Source organism: Argopecten irradians, chromosome 13 (genome assembly GCF_041381155.1).
Source record: "Argopecten irradians isolate NY chromosome 13, Ai_NY, whole genome shotgun sequence".
Lineage (NCBI taxonomy): Eukaryota > Metazoa > Mollusca > Bivalvia > Pectinida > Pectinidae > Argopecten > Argopecten irradians.
In genome coordinates this window covers 18221679-18237946 of record NC_091146.1, presented here as the reverse complement: position 1 = coordinate 18237946, position 16268 = coordinate 18221679, and the positions used below count along the sequence as shown (strand labels likewise).

Below are 16268 nucleotides of genomic sequence, written 5' to 3'. Positions count from 1 at the left end.
AAATTTTAAATATCAAAAATGGAAGAAAGAAATCATTTAATATCTCAGGACGTCTTGTGTTTGCAAGGATTACGTCAGACATGTTAAGAAAAATGACGTGTGTTTCGCCTACAACATAATAAGTCACAATAGATGCAATGTAGCCGCTAAACAGACCTATATTATAAGGCTTTCCTATCCCTTATATATATTAAGGAAAACAAAAGAAACAAACCATAATAATACAAGCCGGTTAAGCGGACTACGTTTCAATATGCAAAGACGGAATATTTCCAAATTGGAACATTATACTTCACAGAGCAATTCCCTGAAATCACAAAAAACCAACACGTTTTTATTCACCGCAGAGTTTTATTAATTTATCAAATTAAACCGATGGCAATAACCTGGAACCTATCTATCCGATTAATGACCCTGTGGAAGAAAAGAGTATAAAAAAGAAAATTAATGTACAGAAGATATAAATATCATTCTGAGTAATAGAATACCATGAAGTGAATATAAGTATTATGTTGATAACTATGGGTAATATACATAATGTACGTACAACGTTGGTTTCGAAAGTAAGCCGGTCTCGTAAGTTAGTCTAGGATTACTTACAGGACAAAAGACGTCGAAAATTAGACTTACTCTAAAGAATATAAGCTGCGGTTTACTATCGAGATTTTAGGGTTGTGTACCCGCCTGTACATTTTAACAATTATATGCTCACTATGTAATTTTACATTATGTACCAATGTGTAGCACTATTTATACTATTATATGACTCTTTCATATGTACATATGTAGGATAGAACTATTCCACCCGAGGGTACAGAGTTTTGGGTCAGAACCGAGGCTTGCAGAGGTTTCTGACACAAAATTCTGTACCCGAGGGTGGAATAGTTCTATCCTACATAATTTACATATGAAAGAGTTATTTTCTCACATTGCTTGTCGAGTTACTTGCACGAAAAGTGAGGCAGCCATTTTGTTACAAAATCTTTTTTTTTTTCTTTTTTTTCTTTTTTTTTCTTTTTGCATAATTACATTACAACACAATGTACACAGTCACATAAAACATTATACAGGTACACATATATATGTATTCACAATCACATATCACTCGCGAGCACACATAAAAAACACACATACACACACCCACACATCCTCACACCCACACACTCACACCCACACACACCCACATTAGTGCAAGAATGTATACACAAATATTTCATTTTAAGGGAAAATTTTTGAATTGAATTTTATAATTGTTATAAAATCTTAACTTCTTAAATAATTGATCGATTTTAAAAATAAGAACGCCATTCGAAAGAGCTCATCAAAGTTTGGTTTATATTAAAAAATATAAACAAGAAATCTTAGGTAAAACGGTTTGAAATGCATATTAAACAAATGAAATGGTAAATAAATCCGGCAAATCAATCGAAATAGAAGAAAAATGACGTCAACTTTGGCTGATATGACGTCATCTGATTGTTCAGCAATTGTGACGTCACAGCTATGTAAGATAGATATATCTTACATAGCTGTCTTTCATGGGACAACTCTATCTTACATGGCTAGCTATGTGAGAAATACCTATATTTCATAAGCCAGACTGTTTAGAACATAACGTTTCATATTTTGACGTATACATCGAAACTGTACATATTCAATCTTTCATGTACATATATTTTATTACTCAGACTGCTGTATAAGTACGTTATCACTTTTCACGTATATTTTACTATGTGACTTGTACGCTACCTGTTTTGACGTATATTTTATTCCTATGTGCCTTGCACGTTACCTGTTTTGACGTATATTTTACTATGTACCTAGAACGTTACCTGTTTTGACGTATATTATACTTTGTGCCTTGTTAGTTACCTCTTTTGACGTATATTTTACTATATGCCTTGCACGTTACCTAATTTGACGTACATTTTACTATGTGCCTTATACGTTACCTGTTTTGACGTATACTTTACTATGTGCCTTGTGCGTTACCTGTTTTGACGTATACAGATGCCTGAGCTGTGGCCCGACCGTACACATTATCCGCGTGACATATGAAGGTGCCGCTGTCCTGAGTAGATTTGATGGTAAGTACAGAGTTATCAGCACTTGTCGTGGTACCAGCAGGGATCCGTGTACTGCCACTAACCTACAGATACAAACATCAACCTAAAATACACATTCATCATTATAGTCTGTATCGTGTTAGCCATTACTTTTCATTTCACGATTTAGTTCAAATGAAAAATTATAGTGATAATAAAAAATGAACATTGAAAAATAGAAATAGAAAATGAATTAAAAAAACAATAAATGAAAATGCTTAGTGATCTGGCTCAATGCGTATTATTATTTTAAACTTTTCTATATTACTTCGTGATCCAGGTTTCGCGTTCGTGCCAATTGAAAAAATGGCTTTCCCAGAAATATACTGGATAGACGTTGGCTTTTACGGATAATGTTATAACCAAATTTAGACTTATTCACATTAGATAACAAATACTTAATGCGTATAATTTGGGATATGAATATTTAGGTTTTGCATTCAATCAACACCTATTTTTTCCAAGTTTTATATCACGTCTTCACGACATTAATGAGAAAACTAATTGAATATTCAGATGACTTAATTTAAATATTTTATAGTACCAAAGTAATTCCAAAGAGGTATAAAACCACGGTATTGGAATGATATACAAATTATAATGTGAAACCAAATCATTCAACATAAAAGCAGAAATAAAAATAAAATAATAAAATGATAAATAGATTGTACACAATAAGAAAGTAAATAAATAAAAGAAAAATAATAGGTCAATGATCTTATCATGAAATATATTTCTCATATTTGTTTTCATTTAGTTAATATGATAAAGAATTGAGAACTAATTTCGATTTCTCGAAAAAGTGCAAAAATGGGTTAATGCTTTGTTTTTCTGCCCAAGCAACTTAACATATTGAATAACATATCAAAAGCTCATTTTTATTCATGAGTATGAAAAATATGACACGTTTGTATAGAGAACTCATGGAATGACCATACCGATCTGTACTCCCATGTAATAGTAGGGGTTGGGAAGCCAGCTGCGGTACACGTTAGGCTAGAATGTGTCCCGAACAGTACCGTGGTGGTTACCGGCTTTGTGATGAATGACGGCTTCACTGTTACAGAATAACAAAAGAAATATACCATGCTTTAATGATGGAACAAACCATCACCGATACATTTTTCTGGAGAGGTTATTCCAAGAAAAAACAAAGACCATAAAATAGCTGGAGTTTAAGCTTTTTTCTATCTAGTATTATATGAGAACATATACTTTAATTATAGAACACAATAACTAACTAATATTTCTTTCTTTTAATTATACATTATAAAACTTTAACAAACTTTAATACTGTGGTCTATCTAAAATTATTTAGTTTGTTGTTCTCTATATATAACATAAACGGGTAAGAATTCGAAAGATGATATGATCGCACTATGTTTCTTAATCTGTTATACTTACTCCCGATAACCTCTATCTGGAACTCTACAGTGTCGCTCCCCTCTATGTTGTGAGCATTACATTGGTATCGTCCACTATTTTTATCTGTCACCATAATTACGTTTAAATTGGTCTGTGTCATCAGGACATTCCCCGGCAATTGGGATCTCTAACAAAAAAAAAAAAAAAAAAAAAAGGGAAAGGAAAAAAAATGTAATGTGGGTTTTGTGCTTTTGTGTCTTCTGTTCCCTAGGACACCATTATTTTGTATGATGTATTAAATGCAATAATGATATTAACGGAGTTGAACAAATCGCAATAGTTCTTTATAAAACAAACGCTTCAATCAAACTTATTTTACCAAATTAAACTTTTTTTTCTAAGGCGAGAAAAATGGATACTGCGGGGAACCTACTAAGTTTCCCGTGCAAAATCATCCCATGTGTTTAACAGACAATTAGAATCGTAAAATGAAATCGCCAGGGAGGAGGACTTTGACATGAGTACACTAAAACAGGCTTGGTTAACAATACAAACCAGTGTTGCATTATACTAGTATTTATCATTATTTTAAAATATGGGTTAGCTGTTAACAATTTCGTATTTACACATTACATAGTTATCTGCCCTTGCGGGAAGGTATTAAATTTGACGTCGTGTGTTTGCGAGCGTAACGTCATACTTTCCGTGAAATGCATTACACCAACAAAATAATGACGTCACAATGAATACCTAGCCACAGAGGAACTAACGCTGTGATATGCAAAGATGGAATAGACATACTTAAAATCAACGTGGTCCATTTTTCGTGGTTTCGTAAACCGAAACTATTACCAAAGGTTTTAATTCGCTGTATATCAATCTCTCTAAAATCAGTATCTACATATCAAAGTATTGGGTGTTATTAGTATTAACATTTTTCTTTTCAATTATTTTTATCATGTAAGTTTTACAATATATATATGCTTATTGAGAGTTTTCCAATTCATCAAGGACTTCGATATAAGCGAGTTCCACCGTATACCTAAAATGGTAATGAATATCTTTTTGTTAAGTGATAGATTTTACCATGGGTAATAAATAATGATTTAATAGAAAATGAAGCATTAGGAGTTCGTCCAGGGTAATAATACAATTCAGTTAGAATATATTCCATATGTATATATATTCTGCGTATGATTCAAAACAAGGTCGTATAAATAAAAACTCACGTTATACAAACATGACACGCTAGGTGCTGGATCACCCGTGACGTCATAATGAATAGAGACGTTAGATCCGTACAACGTTGACGTCATTAGTGGTGATATGGATATTGTAGGAGGAACGTTGACGTGTGCTGAAGATATTCCGTATTTGCATATTACAGAGTTATCTGTCATTGCCGGTAGGTACTGATTGTGACGTCATGTGTTTTCGAGCGTAACGTAATACTTTTTGGAGAAAATGACGTGAATGGCGCTCACAAAATAATGACGAAACAATCGATACTTACCCACAAGGGAGCTAACTCTATAATATGCAAAGACGGAATACATGTAGATACCGTCGGTGTAAACAAAAAGTGAACACAAATTTTACTATCAAGTAGCTTCAGCGTCAGTCTAATCAAAGGGCAAATATATTGGGGAAAAAATCAAAACACTGCACTATCTTAATATATATAAGGATTCATTGCCATACTCACGAATCAAGAAAAGGTTTAGATATTTTTTTTATTCGCCATCAAATGCTACTAACATTTGGAGAATTACAATACCTACAATGCAGAGGTTTTAAGTTTACAGAGTATAGATAACCACTTTAGTTTCCTCCGGAATGCAATAATATTAAAATAAAGTCATACCATGGGGACAAGTTATGGTCTTCAATTTTATTTATATTTTTATAGTGTCATAATTAATTATAAAGTATTTAAATTTGTCATACATCAGGCATAAAAAACAGGAATTTCACAGTGCACACATTCAGTGTTGTAAATCATATTTATAAGGCAACATTAATGTCTGTCTGCCCGTGTGAATAATTTTCAGAACTAAAATAAACGTCAAAATGGCACATATAACTGTATGGATATAACCATTAAAACTACCCACCACTTTGTACGTTAACGACAGCGTCACTGGTGACAGTGCCAAACGTGTTTTTGGCAGTACAGACATACATCCCACTATGTAACTCAAACGCATTGGTTATTGTAAGGCGTGTGTCATGAATTGATACTCCGGGGATAAGCTTTAGGCCTCCTTCATCTACAGCCATCCCATTAGCTTTCTGTACAGAGATAATATATGATTACGATCCAGCATTTCTGTATGGACAAAAATCCAGCAACAAAATAAACCCATGGTTTATACACAACCTTACTTTTGTTGAAAGGGCGATTGTCAATATTGGCCCTCTGGTGGTCACTACCGATCAGAAAATTCTCTTTATTTAGAGATATCCTGGTAGTAGGACAGCATGATATGACATATGCTTTAGGTCGGGTCACCAGAGGGTACAAATTAACACTCCTCACTTCGCCAAACTTGTTCTGTATAAAGAACTGGCTGTTATACATTGCTGGTCGTTAAAGTTAAAAAAAATCATGTTTAAGGTTTTAAACGTGTGCTATTGTATGAAACGACGGCACCAATAACATGTTCTTCATAACAATCATAAAACAGTTTACAAAGTTAATATTTCATACCAACATGGAGATAAAGGGACAAAAAAGATAAATAACGATTATCAAGAGAGCAATGCACTGTTCTCTTTAGGTTCTGCTTTCAATAAAATAGTCCTTGACCAGAAGTTGTCAACAACGACAGAGCATATAAATTGTGAAATATTAGGTATCAGATATGATATTTGAGTAAAATTTTACTTTGCGACATATTACAAAGACAAACGGGTCAGAACACTCTCATTACCGTACCGACAGAACATGTTTTAGTTGTTTAAAGAAGATAACAAAGGGCATACACTTACAAGGAACAACTATAAAGCACTAGAAAAATCAAAATAAAGATGATTTTTTTCGATGTGTAGTTAAAACTAAAGAGGATACATAACCTCCAAATTTCCCTACCGATTTCCAGGTCCATGTGATGGTTGGGGATGGACTTCCATTAGCCTCACACCTCAGGATAACAGTATCGCCGTGAGTAACATTTTTACTTATTGGTGCGTGTGTTATAGATGGTGGATCTTCATGTCACATGAAAAAAAAATTATATACATTTGATCATCCATAATCTGGACGTCGATACTCAGGAAACCTTAAAATCTCAACGGAAATATCTGAAAACAAATTTGATTACTGTAATCCAACTTGCTTTCGCGTGCGATTTACATTCGCGAATTTCGCTTGTATTCAGGTACTTTCAGTCAGAGAATACAAACAGAACCATCATACCGACAGCTAAAACATTTTTTTTATTCATTACACTTAATCTGTTTTTCAGGAAGATATCGATTTTGACGATTTTGTTGGCGAAAATATGTTGTTTTCACAAAACAATATGACATTTTACACACTGGTCGTAACATTCTATACCGAAAAGGGCTAAATAATGTAATAAAGTAAAATGCAAATAAAGAAAAACGCGAAAAACGCAAAATTTCCGTACAGCGGTGAATCATGATATCATAATTTTCATAGGTCACATGGCCACATCACACTTACACATATACAGAAAGAATTTCTAATGTTTACATTTTTCATATATTACGTTTCGGTTTCGTCTTTACTAAATTCGATTCAAAATAATTTACTAACAGTTATTTCATTATTGCTTATTGAAGATTGCTGGGCATGATTTTGCTGGTGTAACTTCATAATTTTCAGTTACAATAGGTCTTCCTTCAAGGGAGATAACTCTTTAATATGTTCCGTTCAATTCTGATCACATCTTCATTCCTTTGAATCATTTGTTTCATCAGTGGTATATATTTTACCAGTATATAAAGTACAGTACAGACAATAACATACAAATCCACACAAACAACACACTCACGCCATACGTAGTGTAAAAACGGAATATTTCTTCATTTGTTTTGGATGGACGTTAAGGTTTAGATGTATGCTTCATGTTTAAACCTACCTCCGTGTATGTTTACTTTGATCAGTTTTAAGGCGTTCCCATGGATATTCACAGCCTTGCACATATACAATCGACTGTTGGTTGGAGAAGCATTAGAGATTTCAAGTTTGTTGCCATGCTGGTGTACGTTACTAGGGAAATTCCCCTGTAATTAAGACATAGCTTGATTAATGGGTTATATAATAGTGTTAACTTCGAAATGAATTTATGCGAATAAAGAACCATTGAATTTATCCATATTTACGGAATTTAGTCATTTTTGGACTCCTATCATTAAAACAAACAGACGAAAATATTTCGAAACCATTTAAAGAGTGCTATTTCGATAAATAAATAGTGTATTAGTTTGTTGATGAAAAGATGCATTATGGTCGGTTGTTTTCCCTCACAATGGACAGAAAAAAGTAACATCTCATATAAGGTGAAGGGTGAACACAAACCGGAAGTTGTGACCACGTGATATGAGGTGTTGGACTTCCTGTGGCGTTGCATGGGATGACAACGTTTGCTCCTATTTGTACGTCCAAGCTAGCCGGAAGTGAAATCGTCGGTGGAACAGGTGAAATGTGGACATGGCCCATAGCATGTGTAGTTGGTTTTTGTGTAGTGGTAGCTAAAGAAAATTAAACTCTTCAAATAAATTATGTATAATATATATTCTCATAAACTACTGTAAAGGTATTTCGATTGACCATCGCCCTGAGGTATGTAGCCACGCCTCATGGTTGCGAGCACAACTGTATGTCTTCAATATTAGAGCAAATGTCATATAATATAAAACGCAAAATGCTTATTTAGACGCGATGCCTAGCCTGCTTGATTGACCAATGGTAAACTGTCATTGATTTAAGATATTGTGATACCTCAATGCCTCATCTCAATATGGACATATTTTACTCTGTCCTTTGAACAGTATTTTTGAAAGAAAAAAAAAAGCAAAGAAAAAGAAATTTGAGTTCATATCTTGACTATTTTTGTCAACAACATTGTTTTCTTTTGAAATCAATTTGTTTCCACACATGCCATTGTGGTACATAGTATTCTATCGATGACCTGCTTTACTTTGATACAGTTGTCAAATTTTCTGACTTATTGACTTTATCTGTCTTTGCATAACACATAATTACTTTTGGCTGTTAATAGGACATTAAACTAATAAATCCCGATTTCAGAGTTACCTCCCCTGCATAATAGTTTCGCTTGTGACGTCATTATTCGGTAAAAATAATTTGAATTCACATTTCAGTATTATATTACGCTACACTCTTAAACACGTCACGTACCAATCAACATGTACCCCAAGGGCAGATAACTCAAATACAGAATATATAATAATTGCCTTGTTTTACTTTCATTTTTTTTTTCATTCTTCAAAACTGCGTATTGATCAGTCAGTTTTAGAATGTACATCCCACTTACCAATCTGATTAAAGTACAGATCCTTATTATCACAAACTTGATAAAAGGATCTGACAACATCTCGTTGGGGTCACTGGTGACCTTTACATTACCACAAATTTTACTAAATGAAGGGATGAGATAACCTTTGGAAATGGAAATCTTAAAAAAGGAGGAAACAGTATGAAAAAAAATGTGTCAGACTAATTTTCGTGTACGTAGTCATCTCGCCCGAAGAGCACAACAAAGCTAAATGTAACACTGTGACGAAATAGCGTTTGCAATTGATTAAGTAAGGAGTAGAAGATGCATTTAATCTGAAGAACGCGTGCTATCAAGGTCATCCGAACATGAACTCTTATGGGATGTTGTCAGATCCTTGTTGAACGAAGTGGTTATCCGGATCAGTATTTAAATAAAATTGTTCACTTACTTGCTTGATTGACAGAGAGCGTCATTTTTGCTGATACAGATCCATAAGCATTTGAGTAGGTACACATCACAAAACCGCCAGCCAAGTCCATCGGGGGATCGGTGATGTGCAGTGTAGTCTGGTCTTGGCTAGTGTTGAGGGCGGATAAGGCTGACATCGATGGATGTGGCTGGAAAACGTACGATTTATCAATTTTCATAACAACTGCCAGTAATGTGACGTGATCTTTTGACGAGAATCACCGGCAGATTAGACTAATTCCCATGCTTATTTTAACCACGTATTGGCTTGTTTAATTGTACTGTAGAGACTAATACTTGAAAGGCAATTATTTTGTGAAACAATTTTTGTACTGAGCTTATTGGATCATGATACAAACATATCTTGTCAAAATTTAATAAACTAACAATGTTGAAACTCCAGTGTATTATCGGTGTGGGCATTCCCGAAGCCCTACATGTGACACTGTACTCCATATCAACAAACATGTCCATATGAGGTGGAGGTCTTTCAATAAATGTCGGTTTTACTGAAATAAAATAGAACGAAAATGTTATACATTATGGCAATTCTTTTTCACAAAATAAAAAGGAAGGGTCTATGTTTCCTTGACAATATAAATGCTTCCGAAAAACAATTGCTGTTACTGCATTAACTTAAAATAAAGATTAACATTGAAATTAAATTAGAAAAGGACCTAAAAAATTCTGAGAATAAACAACAATAGCAGTTAGAATACTGCATTAAATTTCTTTTTAAAAATTATTTTGATCTAAAATGAATTCAGTAGACAAACTGCATTAGTATAAAATGATATTAGATAATGCTGTCATTTCCTTGGCTTGTACACTCTTACGGGTAGGTCGATATTTTTAACATATCGATGTGTTTGTTTTCATTTGTAGAAATACCGAGTCAATATTCATATTGTGGCGTCATGTTAGATTCGGGATACCTATTGTGACGTCAATCCTAAGCCGATACTGCGATTGTGACGTCACAATATCTTGACGTATAGATATTTAGAAAATGTGCTTCTTGCAGTTCTCTTATATTCACTATGAAGGTGTAAAACAACAACCACATCTTATATGAACATTATGGACTTTTGATTCGGTTCATATGGTGGTATACCACCCTGGCAAAATCAAATAATGACCAAGGGCGTCGGGAAATACTCAATTCTACCAGGGTGGTATAACACCATATATATCGATTAAAAGGTAAAAAAATGTATCACTATTTTTTACACGAAAAAAATGTTTATAGATACAACTGCATTATCACTATTGAAACTTACCACCAGTGATAATTACATCTGTAGTAGCTGTAGCATTCCCATACTGGTTGACCACCACACAACTGTATCTACCACCCGTGTCCTGTGTAGCGTTAGATATGTACAGAACGGAGGACCTACCATGCTTGCTTACCATGGTATTTTGAGGGAGAGTAGCATTCTAAACGAAAGAGACGAAACACAACACGCACACTAAAGACATAGCGATAATAACTGAAGGATAGTTAGAACATTCTGTTTTATTGACTCGAAATATAAAAGGACAGCCATTTTGACGGTACTCAGTTACGATGTGAATATTAGTGGCGTCATAATGATCACGTTTTTGGAATGAATCAGTTATATCCTCATATAATCTAATTTGACTTTGTTAGTGTATATAGCAGAAGTAGCAGGTTAATGTAAACATACTCCGTTGTAGTACCAATTAACGGTAGGAAATCGGCTTCCTGAATATTGGCATGTCAAAGAAAAATGACTTCCGAATGCATGGGTCACGTGGCTGGGCATGGATGCTACAGGCGGATGGTAGAATATATGGTGGGCATGGGTTGTGGTAGGCAATGTTGTTGAATCCTTGGTGGATGGTAAAAGTGTTGTTGTAGTTGGTGGAACAATTGTTGTTTCTACAAGGTAGTAGGACGTCAATAGCTGGTAATAATTCAGGATTCAAAGAAGGGTTATTGGCAAAAAACGGTAAATAAAGATGAAGCGTTGACTTCGTTCAATGTTTTTTTTTTAATTTCACCAATATGCATTCTTAGTATGTAGGACCAAGGACAGTTCAGCCCTAATCATCCTGATGGGAATTACAATCATACGTCTCCGTCTACTAAAATACATTTTCATAAATTGGTCTCCATGTGTCCGTGTGTAAGGTATTAACGTCTGTATGTTGCTGTACTTAAGTATAGTGTTGCGTGTGCTTTAAAGAATATCCCAAATATCCTATATATTCGATTCTAGGACGCAGAAATGGCGTAAACATCAATATTCTAAAGTGATATCAGACAATAATTGAGTAACAATTTCCTACATCTGAAATAACTTCCTATATATGACTTCTAGGATGATATATTATCAAATTACATGTATCTACATATGTGCAATGACCATCACTTAACCTAAATTGAATTTCATAACACAGCCTCGTACTACTACAGAAGAAATATGAAGGAAAACTTAAGTGATTGTGACTAATGAAAAAAAAAGATAGATAGCGAAAGGACAGAATGGTGAGAAGGATGGGTCAAGATCGAAAAGGACAAATAGCAGGAGGGATTGAATAGAATGAATAGGGGATGATATTGGAAGACTTACTCTTTTCACATAGTTCATTGTTACACAGCGAAGTATTGCAACATTCAGAACACATTGTGTTCCCAGTCATTCCAGAAATGGCGTTACAAAGCTACAACAGAATATATATGCATATATTCAGTTCTCTCCTACATTGTTAATTGTATTCACTAAGTTCAGATTTCGTTATGTTCATTTTGAATACCACGTAATTAGAAACCAACAAAAGTGAAACATGATTGACAAGATATGAAACCTGTAACTGAATCCTAGTTGTTGGATAATGATTATACAAGAACAAAATCACTAAGAATCAGTATCTAAGACATCAAACAACAATACAGTATATGTTTTCTATTTGCTTGACTGATTCACTCATCTAATGCATTGACATCTACATTTCCATTATTTTGGTTTTGGTAACTGCAATTACGCGATACTACGAAATATCTTAAGTATATAATTTAGGCGTTATAAAAAGTAACATATACTAATGATTAGTTATATAATGTTCAGTTTTGATTAATTATGGTAGAATATTTATATATAATGATTTATTGTAAAGATACTATTTGTGATATATGTTATACTCTATCGCCAATGGGCTCAAATTTGCTAAATGAAATAATGAGATATCTTAAAGTAAATTAATGTTAATTTTATTTTCATTTTGTTTCTTTTTTGTTGCATTTTGATATTAATATTCGAACTGATATACAGCACACATTTTCTAAACGGATTTTGTTTTACTAAAACTAACATATTAAAATAAATAAATGTAGAAAAGAGAAGGGTTTGTGTGTATTTATTAAACAGTAAATGTTAAAGATGGATCATACCTGTTTTGATGAGCATCCGACAACAAACCTCATCTCACTATTGGGGCCCATAGGAGTCTGATAAGCTGAGCAATACTGGCGGAGAAAAACAAATAATAATACATCTCGTCAGTTTGGTTTTGTACTTTATATTAGAACGAATTCCAGGTTACATTGAGAGATGTAAAAACAATAAAAAAAAACTAATGGTTACATGTTGTTCCTTGCAACATATCATTTTATTTGTATTTAAGAATTAACTTGAATACTTTTTTAATGTTATGGAGAAATAACACAACACTCTGAGTGTACTCTAAATAAAACGCGAAGCGGTTTATGATGAGATTACACTCAGATTTTTGTGTTATATCTCGATGAACCTACCAAACTCAACGACAGTCATTTCTCTATGAACATAACCAAGATGATATGAGAGTACAGTTGTCAAAATTGTTTCCTCCTTCAATTGCTTCAACCACTGTTCATTGATATTGCATTTTCAAAGTAATTATTTAATTGGAGAAATAACAGATTGATAAAAATCCATACACGCCGGCGTTACATGATAGACTACCACACTGTTCTAGTGCTATAGAATTTAAAATACTATCGATGGAAATTATGCAAAATAGAAAAGTTTGCAACGAGTAATATAACGTTTTCTCATCATATAGCAGATTATTTTTTTTCTACTAATAAAATCCAACTAATGCATTACATGTATATATACGAACTGTGATATAGATATAGTTATAGCTTATATATGTTGTTGTAAATGAAGTAATTAAATTCATGTCATTTTGGAAACAAATAATTGATGAACAAATGACCATGTAAAAAGTTATAAAAGATACAAATAATGATAACATATTTTTCATTAGGGAGTTATCTCATCTTACCTTAACACCCCAACCATATAGGTATCTGCACCACCTATATGAAGACAGGACTAAGATAGGCTATGTATTATTTCAAATACTACTGAAATGCAGCTCACATTCTTCTTACGAAAATATTTGGATATTGGAACTTAAAAAAAACATGTATGCTTACGTCATCTTCCCCGCACATTGTTCTGGTGTAGTTACAGTCAGATGGATGCATGACGTCATGACACATGTAACATTCCAGCCTCATGCCTGGTTAAACACACACAACATGACGTAAGTTGTAAAAACAAAAGGAAATTGTAACGTCGGCGCTGATTGGATGACGTTATTATGTTTTTTTATATTTTTTTCTAAATTATAAATTAAACTTGAATATAAAGGGATGTGATTGTATCGTAACACGTGTTCAGATACAATACCCTGTCTAAAACACTTTAAATTAGTTGGGTAAATATGTCCTATAATGATTCTTTGAACAGAGGTCATGTGTCATTGTTAACACATTCCTTAAATTCCTTTAAATCTGGGCCAAGGTTCACGAACATTCCTTAACTTTGAGAAATTCCTTAACTTCAAATTCCACGTAGGGCAGCAGTACAGAAGTTAAAAAAACTTCTTCCTTTGAAGATTTAAGTTAAGGAATTACTTAAGATTAAGGAATGTTCATTAAACTGGGCCCTAGTTTTTAGGTATGCAAATTAAGTTCTGAATATTATATACTTGCTACTAGTAGTAATGTACTGTAGTAATATTTGCTACTCTTTAGAATTCGCGAATTTCAGTGGGAAACTAAATATAGCGGCCGCACAATTTACTTACAGAATAATTCATTGTATAATTCATGCATTACGCTATCCATTGAAGTATTTTCATGAATTTTTTAATTGGGGCGTAACGATATTTTGTCTTTGTTAAGAAACCAACTTACGGTTCCCTCACAAAATAATATTGTCACTATACAACATAGGAGAACTCTGTAAATGAACAGTGCGATTATTAACTCATGCATACCTGACATTTCGTAATGGACTAATCTAGGCTTCGTTTTAAAAGAGCCTAAAGGTGTCTTCAAGGGTGATTAAGTTAGATCTATCTTTGTGTTTTGATGACACAAAACCATATATTGATTAAACTGTATACGTGAAAAGTTTTACGAGTGCTTAATTTCACGTTTTTCATGCATAAAACCTTTGCGGTAATGTAATTTTTGCGATATATACACTTCTAGACATTAAGCAACAAAGTTTATACATTCGCGATCGAGCGACCTTTGAGTATTACTATTATAAGAGTAAATTCCCCATCGCGAACATTGTCACGTAAACAGTAATACTGCAAGTAAGTCACCATTCTGTACAACTTACCACCTGCATGCACGTATACAGACCCCAATACCGTGGCCAAACAAATATCTGTTGCAGAAATGAGAATGAAGTTAAAATTAGACTAAAATAACGAGAACTTACTTATAAACTCAAATTGAATCTAGCTGACATTAAGAAATAGACTTCACTGCATTTCTAACAAATCAAAACAATATTTGAGCAAAACAGGTTAGACCTATACATATGAAACCATCTACATGTAGTTACATTTTCCGGCCACATACAAGAAGCGTGTATTGATACTGGTTAAAATGACGTCGCGTGATATCCAAGACATAGTTGTATTAGGTTTCGGGGTGGGACAAAAGAGTTCTTAGCTCCTATAAAGTCATCGTAATATCGTAAGCAATACGTAAGGACAGTTCAAGTTTACACTGATGGCACTATCTAATGCAAGGACAATTGGCTACAAATATATCTAGGATTGATTAACAGAAATGGACCATAAACATGTATTGTTTAACTAATAATAGAGAGTGATTGTTGGATTGAACCAAGTAGAATGCTAGTTGACTTATCTTATGTCAGTTCCATGGACCTCAACTTAACTTTAAGACTTCCTTGGATAACAAAAATGGAAATATATGTGCAAATTCATCAATGCGGAACTATGTGTTAATAGAATTATTTGATTGAATTTGATTTTCTTTCATTAACTCTGCGAGACTATGGAACGTCATCTCATGCCCATCTGGCATTTTACATAATCTGATTAGTATGCATATATATAGAGAGATAAGATAACGGTGGAAAGTTCGAGACTATTATATGATATAAGTGAATAAAATGTCACAAAGCTACTCATTTGTTTTCATATCGAACGCACCGAGACATTGCATATCGAAATTATAAATTTCTAAACCAATATATTTTTGAAAATGTTGAAATAAAACTTACACAAACAGGCAGTTACAATTCCGGACATGGTGTTGGGTAATTGAGTTGACATTGCCAATGTTTATATGGCGGAGATATGGGCACTGATAAGATGTGTACTGTTGGACTCGCTGTTACCTTGATTTAGATAATATCCTTGTAAACCTGTGGTGTATTAATCGACCACTGCAATATATTTTCAGTTCATCGTTCAACCAAAAGCTCAATATTTACCAGTAGAAAATGCATAATTGTCCAACGTCTCTATACTATCATTTTTTATTTTTTTATAT

The 16268-nt window shown here is 33.5% G+C and overlaps 1 protein-coding gene across 1 annotated transcript; it reads right to left on the bottom strand.

Annotated features, from left to right (window-relative positions):
• Window positions 1–331: 331 nt before the first annotated feature.
• On the bottom strand, window positions 332–16122 carry LOC138306264 (hemicentin-1-like). Its single transcript, XM_069246674.1, has 18 exons — window positions 15997–16122; window positions 15079–15126; window positions 13878–13963; window positions 12846–12920; window positions 12028–12118; window positions 11119–11333; window positions 10708–10867; window positions 9815–9936; window positions 9408–9576; window positions 8017–8189; window positions 7577–7721; window positions 6562–6680; window positions 5585–5762; window positions 4700–4827; window positions 3510–3657; window positions 3044–3162; window positions 1993–2149; window positions 332–414 (listed from the first exon to the last, which is right to left on the bottom strand). Exons 1-18 carry the CDS (start codon window positions 16046–16048, stop codon window positions 398–400), a joined length of 2202 nt encoding a protein of 733 aa, XP_069102775.1. The 5' UTR covers window positions 16049–16122; the 3' UTR covers window positions 332–397.
• Window positions 16123–16268: the final 146 nt, after the last annotated feature.